This window comes from Hippopotamus amphibius, chromosome 1 (genome assembly GCF_030028045.1).
Source record: "Hippopotamus amphibius kiboko isolate mHipAmp2 chromosome 1, mHipAmp2.hap2, whole genome shotgun sequence".
Lineage (NCBI taxonomy): Eukaryota > Metazoa > Chordata > Mammalia > Artiodactyla > Hippopotamidae > Hippopotamus > Hippopotamus amphibius.
In genome coordinates, this window is record NC_080186.1 from 183,815,365 (window position 1) to 183,833,446 (window position 18,082).

Sequence of the window (18,082 nt, forward strand, 5' to 3'; positions counted from 1 at the left end):
TCGATCTGTTTAAGAATTAGTTTATGTCCCTTTTTGGTAAGTCATGTGTTTTTGCCCATTTTTCTATTTTCTATCAGGGTTTTAGAACTTTTTCTCTCAATTTTAGGGGTTCTTTCTCTATATTAGAGGTTTTGATCCTTTGTGATAAATATTGCAAATGTTTCAGTTTATCACCTTCTTTTAACTTGACTTGCCATTTTTTTCTTCTATTGCTATGCAATCGTTCTTTTATTTTTATGTAGTCTACTTTATCAGTCTTTTATTGCCTCTAGAGTCTAGAAAACCTTTCATTATACCTAGGTTTTAGAGAAATTCACCCATGTTTTGTTCTAATACTGAGCTCTCTGATTCATTTAGAGTTTAATCTTTTGTATGATGTAAAGTATGGAACTAATATTATCTTTTTAAAAATTCCTATCTAGTTCCTCCAGGTCATTTATTAAAAAGTACATCTTTCATGTTTTTGTTAGTTCTTGGGCCAATTCTGATAATATTTATTTTTCTTGATACCATGACTATTAATTTTTGGTTCATTTGATCCCTCCAGGCTGAAAAGGATCTTAAAATGTACCACAACAGTTGTTTTCTATTTTATTTCTGATAGGTTTGCTTGATATGCTTTGCTCTTTAGTGCTTACAATTCATGTCAGCTTTCTCTTCAGTGATCAATTTAACATGGCCTTCCTTTTATAATTTTATATTGTTTCTCTTGAATTCCATTAATCTGAAATGAATACTGTTTTTGTTTATTTGCACTAGCCTAAGTTATCCCCTGAAATGTGGGTTTTAATTTTTTTTTCTATAATTTTATGTCTTTTGTTAAAAGCACATGGATGCATTTTGTGTTGAACTCAATCGTATAGTCTCTATTCTTGAAAAGTGTAAATTAAATCATTGTTACTTGTCAGGCTGTCATGTTACATTTTACTTTGCACTCCTTTCTTTGTGCTTTCTCATTTTAATTTTTTCTTGCTGGTGTTTTTTGTTTTTCCAAGATCATTTTAATTTACAGTTTTCTAATTTTCAAAGTCAAGAATGAAAACACATCAGACCTTTATTTTCTTCCTTTTTATAAACAAGTTTTCATTAAATACTGTTGCAAAGCGGTTTTCCTCTAAACATTTAATCTTCAAATAAAAACAAACACTGCTTTTTTAAAAAGCAGTATTTGGCTTTTTACTAATTTTTCAGGTCCTCTTTATTATTGATACAGAAAAAATATCCTCTTAGTGGGATTGTTTCTAGAAAAGAGAGGGGCCAGGAATCTCATGAAGGTACAAAGGATTCGACACTGGAGCTATTGCCCAATTACTAGAAATTTTCTTTAACCATTTTTTCCCCACTGCAGCCTGATTTAAGAGCAATGACACCTTTGTCACCAGTGCTCTCTGTTAAGTGAATTATAACCTTCAAACTCCATGAACATGTTTTAGAACATATACAAGTAATATAAAATTAAGGTTTTAAAGAAAGTGAAAATTGCCCTGTTACAGTCATATTTAAGGGATGCCAGAATTTCCTCATGGTATATATTTTTCCCTCTACAAATTCAAAAATAAAAATATTGGCTCCCTTAAAGCCTTTTATCTAGTCACTGTCAGATTTCTCTCTGAAGCACTGTGATGTTTATCCAACAGAAATGCTAATTTTGGACTTATGTTTCCAAAAATATGAATGTTTGACCTAACAATTCCATTTATAAGCAGTAAAAGGAATGAAAGTGAGAATGAATGAGATAGAGGGGTGATAGGTAGTCAGACTCAGACACATCATCACATTATATGTGTAAAAACCAAAGAGACAGGCTGCATCTACTCTAGCCCTCTGAAAGGGATGGTCAGTGACATGTTGAAACTTCTGGGCTTTTAGACAGAATAATGTAGATTTAGAATGTTAAGACCAGAAGGTGTTAGATTTTTGTTGTATGTTGTACCAAATGCCTTCTTCCTAAAGCAGTTTTGACTCTTTCTTTATAGTAAAGATACGGATATCTTCATTTTAGTGTCACATCCCATTCCTTACCCTCCATCTGAGGAGGGCTGGTGCCCACAGTCTCTACAAGCATGTGAGGTGTTGACCTGCATGACTGAGGGCTCAGTAACTGCCCAGTTTCAGCAGAGGTGGTAGGTGGTATTGCCTCAGAACATGGGTGGCAACACAGTTTGTTCTGTGATCTCTTTGTGTCCCTTGTCACTCATATCCACAGAATATCCCACAGTGAATGTGCATTTTTCCTCTGAGTTAAAGTCCTCAAATATGTTCATTCTTGTACCTTAGCTGAGGGCACTAGATTTCACTGCCCCCAAATATTTTTTTAAGTGTTAGAACTGATTACCAAGAAATATCTTCTTTCCAGATTTTACTTTTCTTTTTTTGATCAGGGTAGATGATCCCAGGGAAATCGATAACTAAATAGTTGGGCTGTGGAGAGAGGCAAGAGTTGCTTTCCTGATAAGGAGTAGAGGAGGCAAGTTAGTAAGAAAGTGGGATGCCTGGAGTGGAAGTATCCCTCTGCTGTCTTCTGCATGGCTGCAGTCTGCGGACCACTGCCTCCCTCTCACTCAACTTTTAGCTGGATCTGAAGTTGAGTGAGAGCTCCTATCTAGTGGTCCTAACACTGCCAGGATAAGCAGGCCCAGTAGTTTCTAATTACTTTTGTAGCCGCTCCCTACCCCCATTACCATGTGGGGATGCCAAGAACATTGGGTCAGAGGAAAACTCTTAATTGAAGAAAAGGCCAGGTCAGGGGGAAAAAATTCAAAGTACTTCTAGCAATTTGAAATAAGAAATATCTGTGACTTTACATTTTCTATTTCTGGGTTCACTGACTTGTGACGTATTTAATAGAAGTATTAGAAAGCATTATTGACAGGGCTTTTGTTTTTTTGTTCCCTGGCCTATGAAACAAACAGAGCATGCCCATCAGGGCTTCTTGCGACAGTGAGAGTGAAAATTTCCTTATGTCATACCCATTGATGCAGGGGCTCACATCTTCCAGGACTCGATTTGTCAAATAACTAGTCTGATAATTTTTTTCTGAATAGCTGCCTTGACAATTCAGCTAGAACACACACACTGTGTCAGGGAGGGTTACACAGACAGGGAGAAGTAAGTGAAGGCTCATGGACTATAAGGATGGATTTGGAAAAGGAAGTGAGCCCTTTGGTCCAAGTCTTGGTTGACAGTACCAGCACACCCCTAATCAAGTATTCCAAGTCCTAAGCATAGGGCACAAGCACCATCAACATTTCTGGATCATTTTTGTGACAAGATTTTGTGGGATGGCAAGAAGAAGAAAGGGTATCACAGAATCACAAAGAGCATATATACCTGTTGATATTCTAGGACCACATTAAACAAACAAACAAAAAAAAACAGTGATAGAATCAGGAAGTGAATACATGAATCCAGAGTCCAGTAACTTGTTCTAAGAATTAATTAGGTTGCGGGGGGGGGGGGGGAATTTATAACCTCTACTGTGAGGTATTAGAAGTTATAAGATAGGTAATATTGTAGGGATGTTTAATATTTGTTGCCTTATATTGGACATAGCATTAAAAAATAACTGCCATCATTTGGTAAAGTAGATGCAAGGTTTTACAGAGCTCTACTGATATCTGTGTCTTTTTATACTCATTTTGTAGATGAGGAAAAGGAGGCTCAGGAGGATTAAGGCTGTTCAAGTACATAGAGCTAGCAAGAGGCAGAACTCAGTTCCAAACCCAACTGTGACTTGTTTTAACCCCCTAGTCTTTCCATTTTGTCATTTTACTTCCCCAAACTTGTCAAAGTTGAAAGACAGTAGGGCTGTAAAATTTTAATCCATCTCTCAATATTTGAATGAAACCTAACCAACAGAATTTTCTCCCAATTCCCATACTGTTTTGGAATATAATTATTATATTACAGATGCTTTGATGGAGAGTCTCTGGGAAAACAGTTGCCAATGGAGGTGAAATTAGGGAGAAAGCATATGAAATTTCCTAGATCAACTACCTGTTATGACTTTGGTTCATCATTTTTTTTTGAGCATAGAATCTTCTTTCTAGTGGCTAACTCATGACACTGTGTATAAGTAGGGGAAATGAAGAAAATTACTGAGAAAGGTACTGCCACTGTGATTCACAATGATTGGTGGTGGTCATATGTTCTGGTACTGGCTGTAGAGAAAAGAGAGAGGCTAGGATGTGGTAGGTTGAAGTCTAACAGACTCAATTATCATTAAAAATTTTGGAAAACAAAGTGTAAATTAGAGCAAGTCATAGATCTCACCAAAGACTGGTTATCTAAGGAGTCCTCAGAGGATCTTTCTTAATGTTCCAAGCCATGTGGGGAGAGGCTTGGTAACGTCAGGTCAAGTTGGGTTCATTCAGCAAATCGTTAACCGCAAGGTCTATGCAACAGATGGGTCCTCACCTCCTCTTCCAAATTTTGGTTACTTGGTATTGTTTAAAATACAGAAACAAGAGATCATACACTGGTTGAATCATTACCAGTCTTCACATACTTTGCATAAAGAAACAGGAAAAGTAAGATTAATTTTGGACTAAAGAATTACATCCTACATGAGATGCAGTTAATTGGGAATAGGAGAATAAACACCAGACAATGAAATAGAAATTGAAACCCACGTTCTCTTCTCTCTTCTTCAACAAGAGAAACAATATATTATTCTTGCCCTAATCTTCTAGTGTTCTGGGAAAGGTGGGGCTAATTGATCAGTAAGATGATAATGAAACTGAATTATCTGCAGAATATTCTGCCTTTTAGTCACAGTGAGGTAGAATATGCAAGAACTAACTGCAATAATTGCAAGAAATTAATCACCTTTTCACAATATCTCTCTTCCTTACATCCAGTATTTACACCTAATACTTGGTATATTCTTGCATGTTACCCAGAATAAATAAAAGCGACTTTTTTTATTTCATCTGTGAAGTAGAGATCCTGATGGAGTAGAATTTTGAAGTTCATTTAACTCAGCAGTATGTTCTGGTAAGCAGTGATCTAACAGTTTTTCTTTCACTTATTTCCAGGCTTTGTCCTCATCCTACACTGACATATATAAGACATGCGAAAGAGCTTTCTTTTCAGCCACTCTGGATGGGTAATAAATGGTAAGTGAGTCTCAAGCAATCCAAAGGAATCATACTTTTATGTCCTTGATCTTGAATGGAAATGTTTGATTTTTGCCTCAATTATATAGAATAGTTATGAAAGTAATGTTATTCATTGAATTGTGTAAGGTGGTGAATATACAGCTCTAGTTTTGTGTTAAAGAAGAAAAAAATGTGGCAGGCTAGCAACTTGCAATATCGTAAGGTAGACACTAAAGGGTATGGTGTAGAATAAAAGGAGAAGACGGCCAAAGCAGATTTCTCTGAAAATGGAGCCATTTGTAAGTTTAGGCCAATCCAAGAGGGCTGGTTTAAGAGCTGTCCAGTTGAAGCCTTATTTTCATGCTGTATTACCCTTACAACTGATCAGCTCTTCTTGTGGACTCTAGAGACCACCGTGTGAGCAAAATCCACATTGTTGTCACCACGAAGGTGGTCTTTCCAAACTCGCTGGATTCTTAGAATGAATCTGGAAAGAGATGTGTTTGCAGCAGTAACTACCCAGTTCCCTCTCACAGAAACCAATCTTAACTGCCCATGAAACAAGTGTAATAAAACTTGTGAAATTTACTAGATGCCACTCACCTCCCTGTACCAAAAATGTAAGCACAGACCAAGAGTACAGACCATTTGCCAGGAGGAATGTGACATATTAAGAGTTACGCTCGTTGATTATGCTATTAGCAGCTATGCAATTATATGTATATGTAAATAGGCATGTGTTTAATCCAAACATTTACAGTGCACCACGGGCCCCTCATAATAAATAAGTACATATGAAGAGTTTAGGTCTAAAATTCTGCAACATTAGTTCATAGACAGTGGTGTACCCTGATACTGTCTTCAAGTAAATTTGCTGGTAAACTGGGAATAAAATAATTCTTGAAAGCATCTGTGCCTCTAGTTTATATATAGGCTTTGATGTAACAGCCTCACTTTCCACGTAACTTAGAAACAAACTGAATTAGAAATGAGACAGCGTGAAGTCAAAAAGAATAGTAACCTGGCTGGGTCAAATGGTTTTGACTATAATGTTTCATAATGAGGGAAAAATCTTAGTGACTATGCTATGGAGTAATTGAAAGGTTTCTTCGGCCAAACTTTGGGGGATAAAAATGATCAACATGCATCAGATGATAACCACTCATTTTACCTTGAAAATAATGTGGAAAGTGAACCTTTAGAAATGTCAAGTGACCAAACAAGTATGTGCAGAAATTAACTTTTTTTTAATTATATATCATATAATGTAGTAGTAAAGTCTGTTTGAAGTGCATGAATAAAAAGTTAGTGAAATTACAGGAGGAACAATCTATATAGCAATAATAGGTGCATTCCCTGTGCATCTGAAAGAAAAAAAAAAGAGTTTTCACTCATTTTGGCCTAAAACTTAGTGTTCAGGTTCCCAGGATTCTGACATCAGAACCCGGATAACGCTGATTAGAACCATAGGGGCTTTACAATAAAAGCTAAAATATTGACCATATGATGGCAAAAAGTCTTATTTTGTGGTTAACTGACTCTCTTCTAGCTACTCTCAGATGAAGTTGGTGGCGCTGTAGAGGAGGACCGCCGCCTTCTGGACGAGGACCGGGACCGCTCAGCATCGTAAGGGATGTGCTTGTCGTAGTTCTCCATCTGAGCCTCGAGGAAATCTCTCTGCTGCTGCCTGATGGTCTGGCTTATGAGCCCAGGGAGGGCGTGGATGCTACCAATCAAAGTCTCTAATTTCGTTTCCAGGGTAACAATCCTCTTCTCAAAGTCTTCACTCCTTTCATTTAAGTCGGAAATCATGTCATACATGATGTTCTGGGTCTAGAAAACAGGATTAAGAGGAATAGAGACACAAAGAATGAAGGTTTAATTACACTTGCCCTGGAAGCAAACTATCAATTCTCAGAGCTTGAGGGCTGGTTCCCTTTTGGTGATGTGCAATGCAACAGTGAGGTCAGCTAACTGAACACTTGACCTGGCAAAGCAAATTCAGTATGTTTGTTCAACGCCAAGATTTAGAAAAGTAAGATCCTAGGCATTAATTTGACCCAGTTGCAGAAAATGGTGTGCAGGTACTGTTGGTGGTATGTCAAGGATTTTAGGTGGTGTGCAGGCAGGCAAACGTTTCAATTTCATATTTATGTATGTATTTTAATGGCTGTTAGAAAAGTTAGTATGCCAAATTCATTTTGTGACATGTATTACCAATTAGGTCAAGGCTGATTTTCGAAAACAAGATTTAAAGAATAATATATAATAGTACAGATGGTATAGGAATGTAGCAGAAATTTGGAGCATGGAATATGAATGAAGTTTAGGACAAACTGATTTGAGCAAGTAATTTAGTAACTTAAAGGAACTGAAAATTCCTAAATATCTTTATGCTGTCCTATGTTACAAAGTATAGGCTCTCCATTGGGTCAAATAGCATTTTTATAGATAACCACTGAGAGAATAACAGTTGGGGGAGATACTAAAGTTACCAATCCACCTTGTTGGCTACGGCTGAATCAGAGCTAAGTGGTTTGAAATAGGAAAATGCTTTTGGTGTCCTAGGGAATTTTGCAATTGATTGTCCTCATCAGAGGGTATTTATAACTCTGACTCCCAGTTATAGTTCCAGAAATAGCCAAGAGACAGGGAAAGAGAACCTCAGGGCTGATCAGCTCAGAGCCAGAGAGGGGAGAGGGGGGTCAAAAAAGGAAGGCTGGAGACATAAACCTTAGCCCAGTGCAGCCTTTCCCAAGCCTCAGACCCCTTTGGCTAAGCCTGCCCTCCCATCTGATTTCCTCTATAATATGTCTCTTATCCTGCTTAACAACCGCTTAATGATGATAAGTGAACTGATTAAATAAGGGGGTTCCGATACAGGCACTGTGTCTGAGTTTGGCCAGGAAGACAGAGTGCATTTACTTTATTTTTACTATTGATACACAGTCTTGAGACTATGTGAGCAACATCCATTCATTCAGAAAATACTGAACCCTTATGGCATGGATGGTTGCAATCAAAATAATAAACATGGCACTAAAGAAATAATTGAAAGACACAGCATCTTGCCTCATGGATATATTTTTTTACTAAAAGAGTATATCTCATATAATAGTATATATAACATGTATTTATATATATGCTATATTACATATAGTGAAATGACATATTATTTTCAAGCAGTCTCTTATTTTTTCATAAAAATACCCAATTTCTTTTATCATTTGACCTAGGAGTCATGTAAGAACCCGCCCCATCTTTGTTCATGATGTGTCCCAGTGAGAACCATGTGTGTAAATATTAATTGAACACCTCTTCAGGCCTCATATATGTGTGCTGCCCAGCTTACATGAATGATATGTGATCTCCCAGGGGTAAGTCATTAAATACATCACTAATCATCTTCTATTTATAAGATATCAAATATTCATCTCCAGTATATTTATATAGTATGTATTATTGATACACATTAAAATGAATATAATTAATTGTGATATTTCATGGGACGAGGACAAATAAGTGTAATTTTTGAAGAATACACTGGAGGCTTTATAAAGGACATAGCTGATAGAGCAAAAAACAGCAAAACAGGTCCAACTGAGAGCTGCCTCTTTCAAAGGATTTGTGTTAGTCTCAACACTTATGTAAATGCTATCCTAATGCCGCCTTTAAAATTTAGAACACTGAAAGGCAATATTGTCACTGCTGACAAATACTCACATTTTATAAGTGGAGTTCACTTGAGAGGAGCAACCAAAAATAAAGCAGATAAAGCATATAAATGTGATAGAAGAATTGGGGACTATTAATGTACTTTTAAAAAGTGGTATGAAGACCTTGAATAGTCAAAACAACCTTGAGAAAGAAAAAAGGAGCTGGAGGAGTCGGGCTCCCTGATTCAGATTATACTACAAAACTACAGTCATCAGAACAGTATGGTACTGGCACAAAAACAGACACACAGATCAACAGAACAGGATAGAAAGCCTGTTGCTTAAAATACATAAAAAATAATTTTATTTATGATCTAGCCCTGAACCTCATAGCCAAACCCAGGATGTGGTTCTGCTCTCACAGGAATGAGACTATACTATATACAGGCATCCCAAAGGTACTGTCTTATAGCCCACTTATGTGTCTTACTGAACTTCCGAATCACTGCAAGAAGGAAAGATTTTAGAATGGGGTTTAACAATGTATGTAGGGAAAGTGCATATTAAGTAAGAGTTTTAGAAAAATTCTTGCAAGTTGTGCCATCATGTCAGCATGGTTTGTTGGTTTGATTTGTTAAATAAGTTTGGGGTGGCCTTCTCCTGAAGCATTATTGATTTCTGTGCAGTGGTTAGTTCTAACAGATGCAATCATGAGGACTGAGACTTCAGCTTACCTTTGCCAGGTCCACCAATGTATTTGCTTGGTCATTCAATTTCCTTTGCTCCATTTTTACACTTCTTAATCTAAAAGACAGAATCTGAAGTCAGAAAGGTTCCCTTTTTTTTCCTATGACTGTCATAAGCCTTCCAAAGAGCATGCACGAAATTGACAAGAGCAAATAACTGCATGGATAATGCCTTGAATATTTGGGGTAAAGTCCAAACTAGTTATGTATCTGGTACAATGAGAAGCATGCTTCCCCAACACCGCAGAAAGGAAGGGAGAGAGAGAGTAAGGAATGAGGTGTCCTCAGGACAACTATTTACCAGGTAGTTAAAGTTGAATTGAGAAAGGCTCATAAGGATTTAACCATATGAGAAAAGCCAAAACATTCCTTAAAGCCCCAGTATCGTGACAAATAGACATAGGAAGAAACATGAAAAGCAACTGGAATTTTATCAGTGTTGGAGCAGTGAGCACCTTCCTATGCCTACATGACTAGATACAGGTGTTAGCCCTGTTTAGTCTGAAATGGATTGGGTTAGGTATTTGAACCTGATGAAACACAGTGATAAGTGAGATTCTCATTAGCAAAAATAAAACTTTTATTCAACCAGCAGCAAGATAACTCAAAGCACATAATTCTCTTTCTTCTCCATTGTATTTCACTTGATTTTTGTCTTAAACTGCCACTGAATTTGAAGGGAAGCCAGACCATTTCCTTGGGAGAATTTAATTTTTATTGCAGATTAAAGTCACAGGACAATTAAAGTGTCCGACAGGTGGAGTCTCTTCTACTTGCAAAGTTACTTTTAGAAACTTTTAAATATCATTGCATATATCTGATTGACAATCAAAAAGCCTGTTTTCTTAAAAAAAATTCTGAATGAGTACTTACTATTCCTTAACTTAGTGGCAGTGATATTTCAACAAATATTAATTTCTTGCTACACAACAAGCACTGAATAAAGATTTTCCAACCAGAGAAAACTAGTTTATTATTCTTTAAACCAACAGTTCAAAGCCATGCTCCAAAAGAGAAGTAGGTCTCTCTGAGCTACTTTGTGAAAAACCCACACTAACCTTATTACTTTGATGACGAGTCATTTTACAAAGTATGGTTTTAATGTTGGAGAGAGTACTCTTAATTATTTCCCAATTTAAATTAAAGGTAGTTGGTTAGAAGGGATAAAAAAATTCACAGGGCAAGATTTTACTGCCAGGGAGATTTTTGTAACACATGCTCATGATGCTCAGTGATTTTGTTCTGAAATGTGGATATCCAATATGTCACCAAATCTGCTCCACAGTGAAGAGACAGTTCCTTCTGCCAGTAAAAGTTTAACTGACACCTGCTTACAACACGATTTTTAACAATCTAAAACAGTTTAAGGTTAGAACTTGTGATTGTGACTATGTGTTTCTTTATTAGAAGACTTGGAACGAATTTAACTGGCTCCTTTTTGCTAGTATAGTGATGGAATATGTTTTAGTCTGAAAGAAATTTAGAAACATATATTTAAATCTAATATGTTGTTGAGAAATGTTTCTCTACGTACTTACAAGGGTTACAATTCTTGATGTGTGCCTTTTAAAAACAAGTCACACACACACACACACACAAAACCCCCAAAACCCCCCAAACCAAGCAAACCAAGTTGAAACATGTGTGAGTCATTATAGAGAAACGTACTAGCAAGAATAACAGTGTCAGACATGGATTCTGTCCTCCTTGGCCCTAACCTGACATTCAGTTTCTTCATGTATGAAAAGAAGAGGCTTAGATTAGGACTTTGTTTCTGAAGTGCTGGATTTATACCAACAGAGGTGTTCTAGATGACTAAGTGATACTCAAACCAGACAATAAACAATACTAAAGCAGATGGAGAGAGAGTTATTCCCTTTAATTCTCTTCCAATTCTTGATTATTATAAGAAAAATGTCTCGGGCTAGTCCTATGCTGTTTTTATCTTCTAACACCTGCTCTTCCCCTTTTTTTTAAAAAAAGAGGGAGCAGAATCTCAGTTTAGAGCTTTCTGCAGGCGATAGCTTGTGGCTAGAATTCAATACCAGTGTTTCAATTGTCAACTGATGTTATCTTTACCTCTCTCTCTTTGCTGGGAGTAATATATTTTTAAATCCACTTATGAAAGGGATTTATATCAAGCTTTCTTTTCAAATATAGGTAAGTCATAGCAGAGTTGGCACATGAACAACTAAAGTTTGAGGACACCAGATTGGAAGCCTCCAGCCACTGGCGAGGGCAGCATAGTCCTGACCTCTGCAAGCCAGATTGAAGGGCCAATGCTGGTCCCTCGGCTAAGGTGGGTCCTTCCTCTTCCAAACAACAGAGCCTGATTTACTTCTCTTGGGTTACTCGATTATGTTTCTGACAGTAGAATTTTGCCCATTTTATTTTCTGCTCATCTGGAAAGCTAACATCGAGTAGCCTTAACTTAAATCATCTTGCCTTATTGCCGCTTAGACTGCCTGAAAAGTAGAACTGGTACAAAAAGCCTATGTAAGCTGCAGCTGCCAGAATAAAAGGTACCATGCAGATGTGTATTTTACTTCTTTTCTACTCCCCAAAAAAGAATAAGAAACATATGTTGATTTCTTCCTTGTGAACTTCACTTATCACAGGAAAATATCATGATTTTGGAACACATTTCCACAGCAGCAATCAGACTACTAAAATTCACAAATAAAGGATCCGCTTGGGTGCATGCAGCCAGTAGAAAATTCTGCGAATGTTGAAAGGAGCGGCTCACACAACTTACTTCCGAGCTCTATTTTCATTTTGTTGAAATAAAAAGACAAAACAAAAGAAAAGAAACTGTAAAATATTCTGGAACAAAATAACACAGAGCGGTGTTCAGCTGTGCACAGGGGGCTCGATTCATTAGCTGGAAGGTCCTGTTAAGATTCTGCAGGACTTTGGCATATTGATCAGAGAGAAACGCTATTCCATTAGGCTATCATCCTTCTGTATCACTATTATACTTCCCCACCTGAAAGCATACAGCTTCCTCCAGAACTAGAGTTCGGAAGGAAGAAGTTGTGTAAAGTCATCTTGGCCTCTTTGAAACATGATATTCAAGTAAATAATAGGGGACGTTTTTGCCTAGTATGAATAGGATATGGTTAAAAAGGATAATATTCTAAACAATAGGATTATAATGTTTTTGAAGGGGGGGGTATGTCTTTTCTAAGTTGGGGCTATTAAGAAGCCTGGTCTTCTGAGAGGTGGGTAACCTAATGCTCTTTGTTATAGACATTACGTTTATTGGATTTCTTGGCTGTGAGACAAGTTCATGTTAATTGATGGGTCTCTAGCTGAGACCGAAGAATGAGAAACCATAAAGCTGATACCAGAAAAAGTGGTAAAAGTTACAGAAATAGAATGTTTCATGGCACTAAGTGACGATCGCCAAAGACAGATACATCACAAAAGGAGGACACAGGCCTGCAGAGTTAGGCAATATCGGAGACTAGAAAGGTCATGTGTCCAGGAGAGAGGCTGGGAGGCTGGGAAGAGAGAAGGAGAGCTGAGATAGAGGAGGCTGGTGGAAGGGGAAGAGAGCTACTGCAAAAGCTCTCTGGACAAAGCAGAGGAGAGTAGAGGCCGGGAGAGCTCTAGCAAATGAGTTGGTACATTCTTCCCTCAACTGGCAAGGTCCGATTTCACCGGTGCTGACTGACAAGGCTGGGCAGTGAAGGCAGTAAAGGCCTTGCCCTTGAGAATCGAGCCCTATGTGCTTTCTTTTATGACGTCACTCACTAAGTTCAAATGAAAGATAATTATGCATAATTAGTATAACCTAGCCACATCCAGCCCATCTACTTTTCACAAAGCACCCGCCCACCTCAAAGAAAACCCAGTAGCCCCGAGACTATAATCTGTAAAGCAATTCAGAACATTTTTGAGTTGCTTAAAGCTCATCTACTTTAGATGTACACATGGCTACAGAAGAAACAATGAGAAATGTCTGAAAGAAGCAGAAGAATCATGTGTGGTTTCCTCTGTTACTCTACCCAAAAGCAGCATGCTGAACAAACCATGTAACCTACACCATGAAACCCTTCAGACCACGTCAGTACAACTTGCAGCAATATGACAACTGCTTAGGGACAGTTCCTACCCTGAGTTTCACCAAAAATTTTCTGCCTAACATTTTATTTAAAAAATTTTCAAACCTAAAGCAAAGTTGAAAACATTTTACAATGAACACCCCTAAATTGTCCCCCAGGGTTTTGAGTGTTAATGTACGCTGAACTTAAGAGTTCTATGACAATTTATATAAATATATAAATACCCACCATTTACACATGGCTACAGAATTATATGACAAAAGTTGTCAAAGCATTTCCTCCCTTTCTTTTTTTTTTCTTGTTATATGGAAATTTATCAACAGCATCAAAGGCAAGTCACATTTCATTACATATTGAATAGGTAAATGACACTAACAGGAAAGGACACAAATACAATCCTGGAGGAAAAGGGATGTGTGGTTGCTCACCCCAAAGACTGACCCACTTGCCCACGTCCACGTCACCTCACATCCTTTCCATCCTGGGACACCACATTTTCACACACCCACAAAGGTAAGTTTTCTTTTTAATAGATCTGAACAATATAGGTTAGTATTGAAACACTCAGAGCACAAAGAATGATTTCTCCACTGTATACCACGTGTACATCTCGTATGAATGTTGGCGTTATGGTGTTGTACGATTTGGGGGGGGGGGTGTAGGAATGATCACTCTACCAGAAAAGTTCACCAGGTGACCCTTGAGGGGAGTAAAGGCTCAGCATCTCTCAGGGGACCCACTCTCTTAGGTTTAATCTTCAAGGACTCAAGATGTGGAGGCAAGGGGTCCTAGGGGGTGGTACCTGGTGATAAAGGTAGCTGTGAGTTTTCAGGGAGCAAGCTCCTGCTTGTGAGCCAGATCTAATACAATGTTCCTCTCTGTGTTTTTCACTTTTACTCTTTCCCAGACTTTGAAAGAGTACCATCTTAAAATTCTTTTCCTTATATAGGGAAAATGCATAGTTGTGTGTCCAGTCAAGTCACAGAGCTAAAGGAGAAATACTGTCACTTTGGTGTTGGTGGCAGTGAGGGAAAGAACACGTATGAACTGCTGAGAGTAGCCACGAGGACCAGCTACTTTACCATATGTGTCTCCTATTTTAGAGCTCAGGGTACTTGGAGTTATTTTCATTAAGGAAGGTAGCGATTTCTATAGAAGCACATGTATGTCTATCATTATAGACATATTCCACATTTTTAGTGATACCCATTTAAAAAGGGCAGTGGTTGGGCAGGTGAAAAGGTAGAAGATGAATGCTTGGTGATTTTTCACAGAATGTGAGTATAATATACATATGAATTACCTAAATAGGTAAAATTAACACTTCAGCCTCAAAACTTCCTGTCTGCTGTGCTAATTAGCTCTGAGAAAACACATCTCTATAACCAGGATACCTAGTATTTACCTACCTTTCCATGATTACCCTGCCAGGTTGCATGAGAAAAGCCACTTTTCTGACCCACAAACGTGATGCCTCTACCCTTCCCCATATGGAAATGGCATTGAGAGCAAGGCTGCATGGCATAAGGTACTTACGGTAAGGATGTTGCCAGCCTGGGGGAGAAAGACCTTGTGCTTTCAAATTATCATGGAAACTTACTAGATTGAGATGTGTACTTTACAAGTCTATGACGGTAGGTATAACAATAAAATGGCATGAAGGACTTACACAAATTGAATAATAGTGGCCTGGATAAAGTCATAAAAATGACAGAAGACGGCAAGGCCTATAGGAACTCTAAAATCTATAATGTATAATACGTAGCATATAGAAAATCCTGCAAGTCCTGATTAAAAACTAATTTCAAAATTAGAGTATTAAGTCAATTGTATGTACTACCTTCATATAAAGATGCTTGGCAGTATGTTAAAAAAATCCAGGTAGATCATAACATGTTAAATATCTTTAAAGATTTTGCAGTAGATATAAACTAAACATCTTAAAGCAAATTATATGGATACATAAATACAATTTTCACTGAAATGATTGCTTCTATCTAAAAACAGAAACTGAATAGATACTTTAATATATTATGTGGTTGTTCTCCCAATAATAAATGATTTTAATCATAAAATGAACTGACAAATGAAATCCTGAGAAAAATTATGGAATTATTAAAATGCCAACTAATGTCTTCTGGGAACAAGCATGATAATGTTCTCTTTTTCCCGCCCTCATGAGAGGAGAATAAGCAGGTGCAAGAATTAAAACCCAGAGATACAAATGCAGAATGAAAGTGAAGAATGGTACTTACTGATGAATAGCTTGCAAGAATTTCCGCTGATGTTTTCTGACTTTTGCATGATCTATCTTTTTTACTAGCTTTGTATTTTTGTAAATTAGCCATGTTTCCCTGAGTACATTGGCAGCTGCGTTTTTCACCTGTTAGGGAAACAAACACACACAGCAGTTGATAAATCCCAGAGCAGAATCCTTTGCAACCTGGCGGGGGGTCATACTCTTCACCCCAATGATCATGGTGAGCTCTAGCTCTGTTTAGTAACTAGTTCTCAAAAATTTGTTTCTTGAATCTGTGCCTTCTTTAAAGTACCTATATCTGTCTGGGAATGTTTACCTTGAAATAGGAGGGGCTACTGATTTCTTTCTGGGCTAACTTCTACCCCACCCCATGAGGAACTTTCCAACTTTTTTTTTTTTTTTCTTAAGCAAGAGGTGCTGCTTTTTTCACCCTATATTGCAATTGCTCTCTCCTTGTTCTTCATTTCCCTGGAGAAAGACAAAATGCCAGAAGGCCATGGTTAACCTTGTCCTTTGCAAGCTAGCTTGGCATTTCTGGCTGTGCACTACAGGAAGCGCATGTTTCCACTGCTGAATGTACAAGGAGACCCAGTCATCCAGCCTCCCAGAGTGGCTTAGCTAACTGCATACTTGTTAGCACACTTCAGTCAACTGACAGAGAGTCTGTGTTGTCATGATTTTGTTGGTAATTTAAATACACTGCATTTCACACGGACGGGACAAACCGAAAGGATGAAGGCATTATAGTAACACTGCCAAGACCTGCTGCAGCTGATGGAAGGTGTGACTACTTCCTAGTGATACTTCAAGCACATGCTTGCTTGATTTGAGTCTTCAGAAATTCCTGCAAATTGGTAAGTCCTCTTCCTTGCTCACGAGACAAGAACTGATGACCCAGAGCTTTCACTTGTGCTTGTTGTTAGCTACTTATTCTGAGAAGTTGATCCCATTTAATTATTTTGAGTGATGGATAAAGGATGTCTCACAAAGAGCTGCAGGCTAGAGGGGGCCTCGGTGGAGGAAGACAGCTTTTTTTTTAAGAAAGGCAGTGTGGTGGGGTGAGACAGAACAATGAACTGGGCTTCAGCAATGGATTCTAAGTTCTTGACTTTGGACCAACCGAGTCAGGTCAAGGAGACTAGCTAACCTTGTAGAACTTTAGTTTTCTCTACCATGGGAAGGTTAGAGAGAGTTATTGTTGAAGTCCTTTTCAGCACTTAGATTTAAAATAAGGAAGAGTACTATAATTTACCAAAACTATGGGCCAAGTGTGTATATTTTTTCACTTCAGCAGAGAAAGCATCGGGTTGGGTGGCTGATAGTGAATGCTTTTTCCTGGTGCTGAAAAGTTTTCTTTTTGAGTGAAATTTGTATTGCCAGAACCCACTTTAAGGAAATGGCTGGTTTCTGAAGACTGCTTTTAGTTGTGACTTCCTGTGGATATTCATTAGACTCTGCATGGAGAACATTCTCCACCCGACAGAAAAATGACTGAAACCTGGGGCACTGAGCACCAACAGTGCATGTAAATGACACGTCCACAGTGAAGTTAAAAAGATGTTCCAGTTATCTCTCGGCTCTTCATTCTTATGGAAACACATTTCTCTTCTTCACAAGGTGGGAGTCACCATTCAGAAGCCTCTTCCATCTGACACTGACTTCCTTTGCAAAGGTAGGGAACTGGATGCAGTGTAAGTTGCTGACGTTAGAGGACCATGCTTTTATTTTTTTATTTTTACTTTTTTTAAATATTTATTTTATACTGGAGTATAGTTGATTAACAATGATGTGTTAGTCACAGGTATATAGCAAAGTGATTCGGTTATAAACATACAAGTATCCATTCTTTTGCAAATTCTTTTCCCATTTATGTTATTACAGAATATTGAACCGACTTCCCTGTGCTATACAGTAGGTCCTTATTGGTCATCTGTTTCATATATAGGAGTGTGTACGTGTCAGTCCCAAACTCCCAATCTATCCCTCCCCCATCCTTTCCCCTGGTAACCATAAGTCTGTTCTCTAAGTCTGTGTTTCTGTTTTATAAATAAGCTCATTTGTATCATTTTTCTTTTACATTCTGCATATAATTGACATCATATGATGATATTTGTCTTTCTCTCTCTGACTTACTTCACTTAGTATGACAATCTCCAGGTCCATGCAGGTTGCTGCAAATGGCATTATTTCATTCTTATTTATGGCTGAGTAATATGTCATTGTATATACGTACCACATCTTCTTTATCCATTCC

General features: G+C 37.8%; 1 protein-coding gene across 1 annotated transcript in view; it reads right to left on the bottom strand.

Moving 5' to 3' along the window:
* Positions 1-6,290: 6,290 nt before the first annotated feature.
* Positions 6,291-18,082, bottom strand: part of KCNN2 (potassium calcium-activated channel subfamily N member 2) — a 152,505-nt gene continuing 140,713 nt past the window's right edge. Inside the window, exons 6-8 of the mRNA XM_057737202.1 lie at positions 15,824-15,951; positions 9,490-9,559; positions 6,291-6,932 (exon numbers count right to left, since the gene is read on the bottom strand). Coding sequence (XP_057593185.1) covers positions 6,645-6,932; positions 9,490-9,559; positions 15,824-15,951 — 486 coding nt within the window. The 3' untranslated portion in view covers positions 6,291-6,644. The remainder of the gene's footprint in view (positions 6,933-9,489; positions 9,560-15,823; positions 15,952-18,082) is intronic.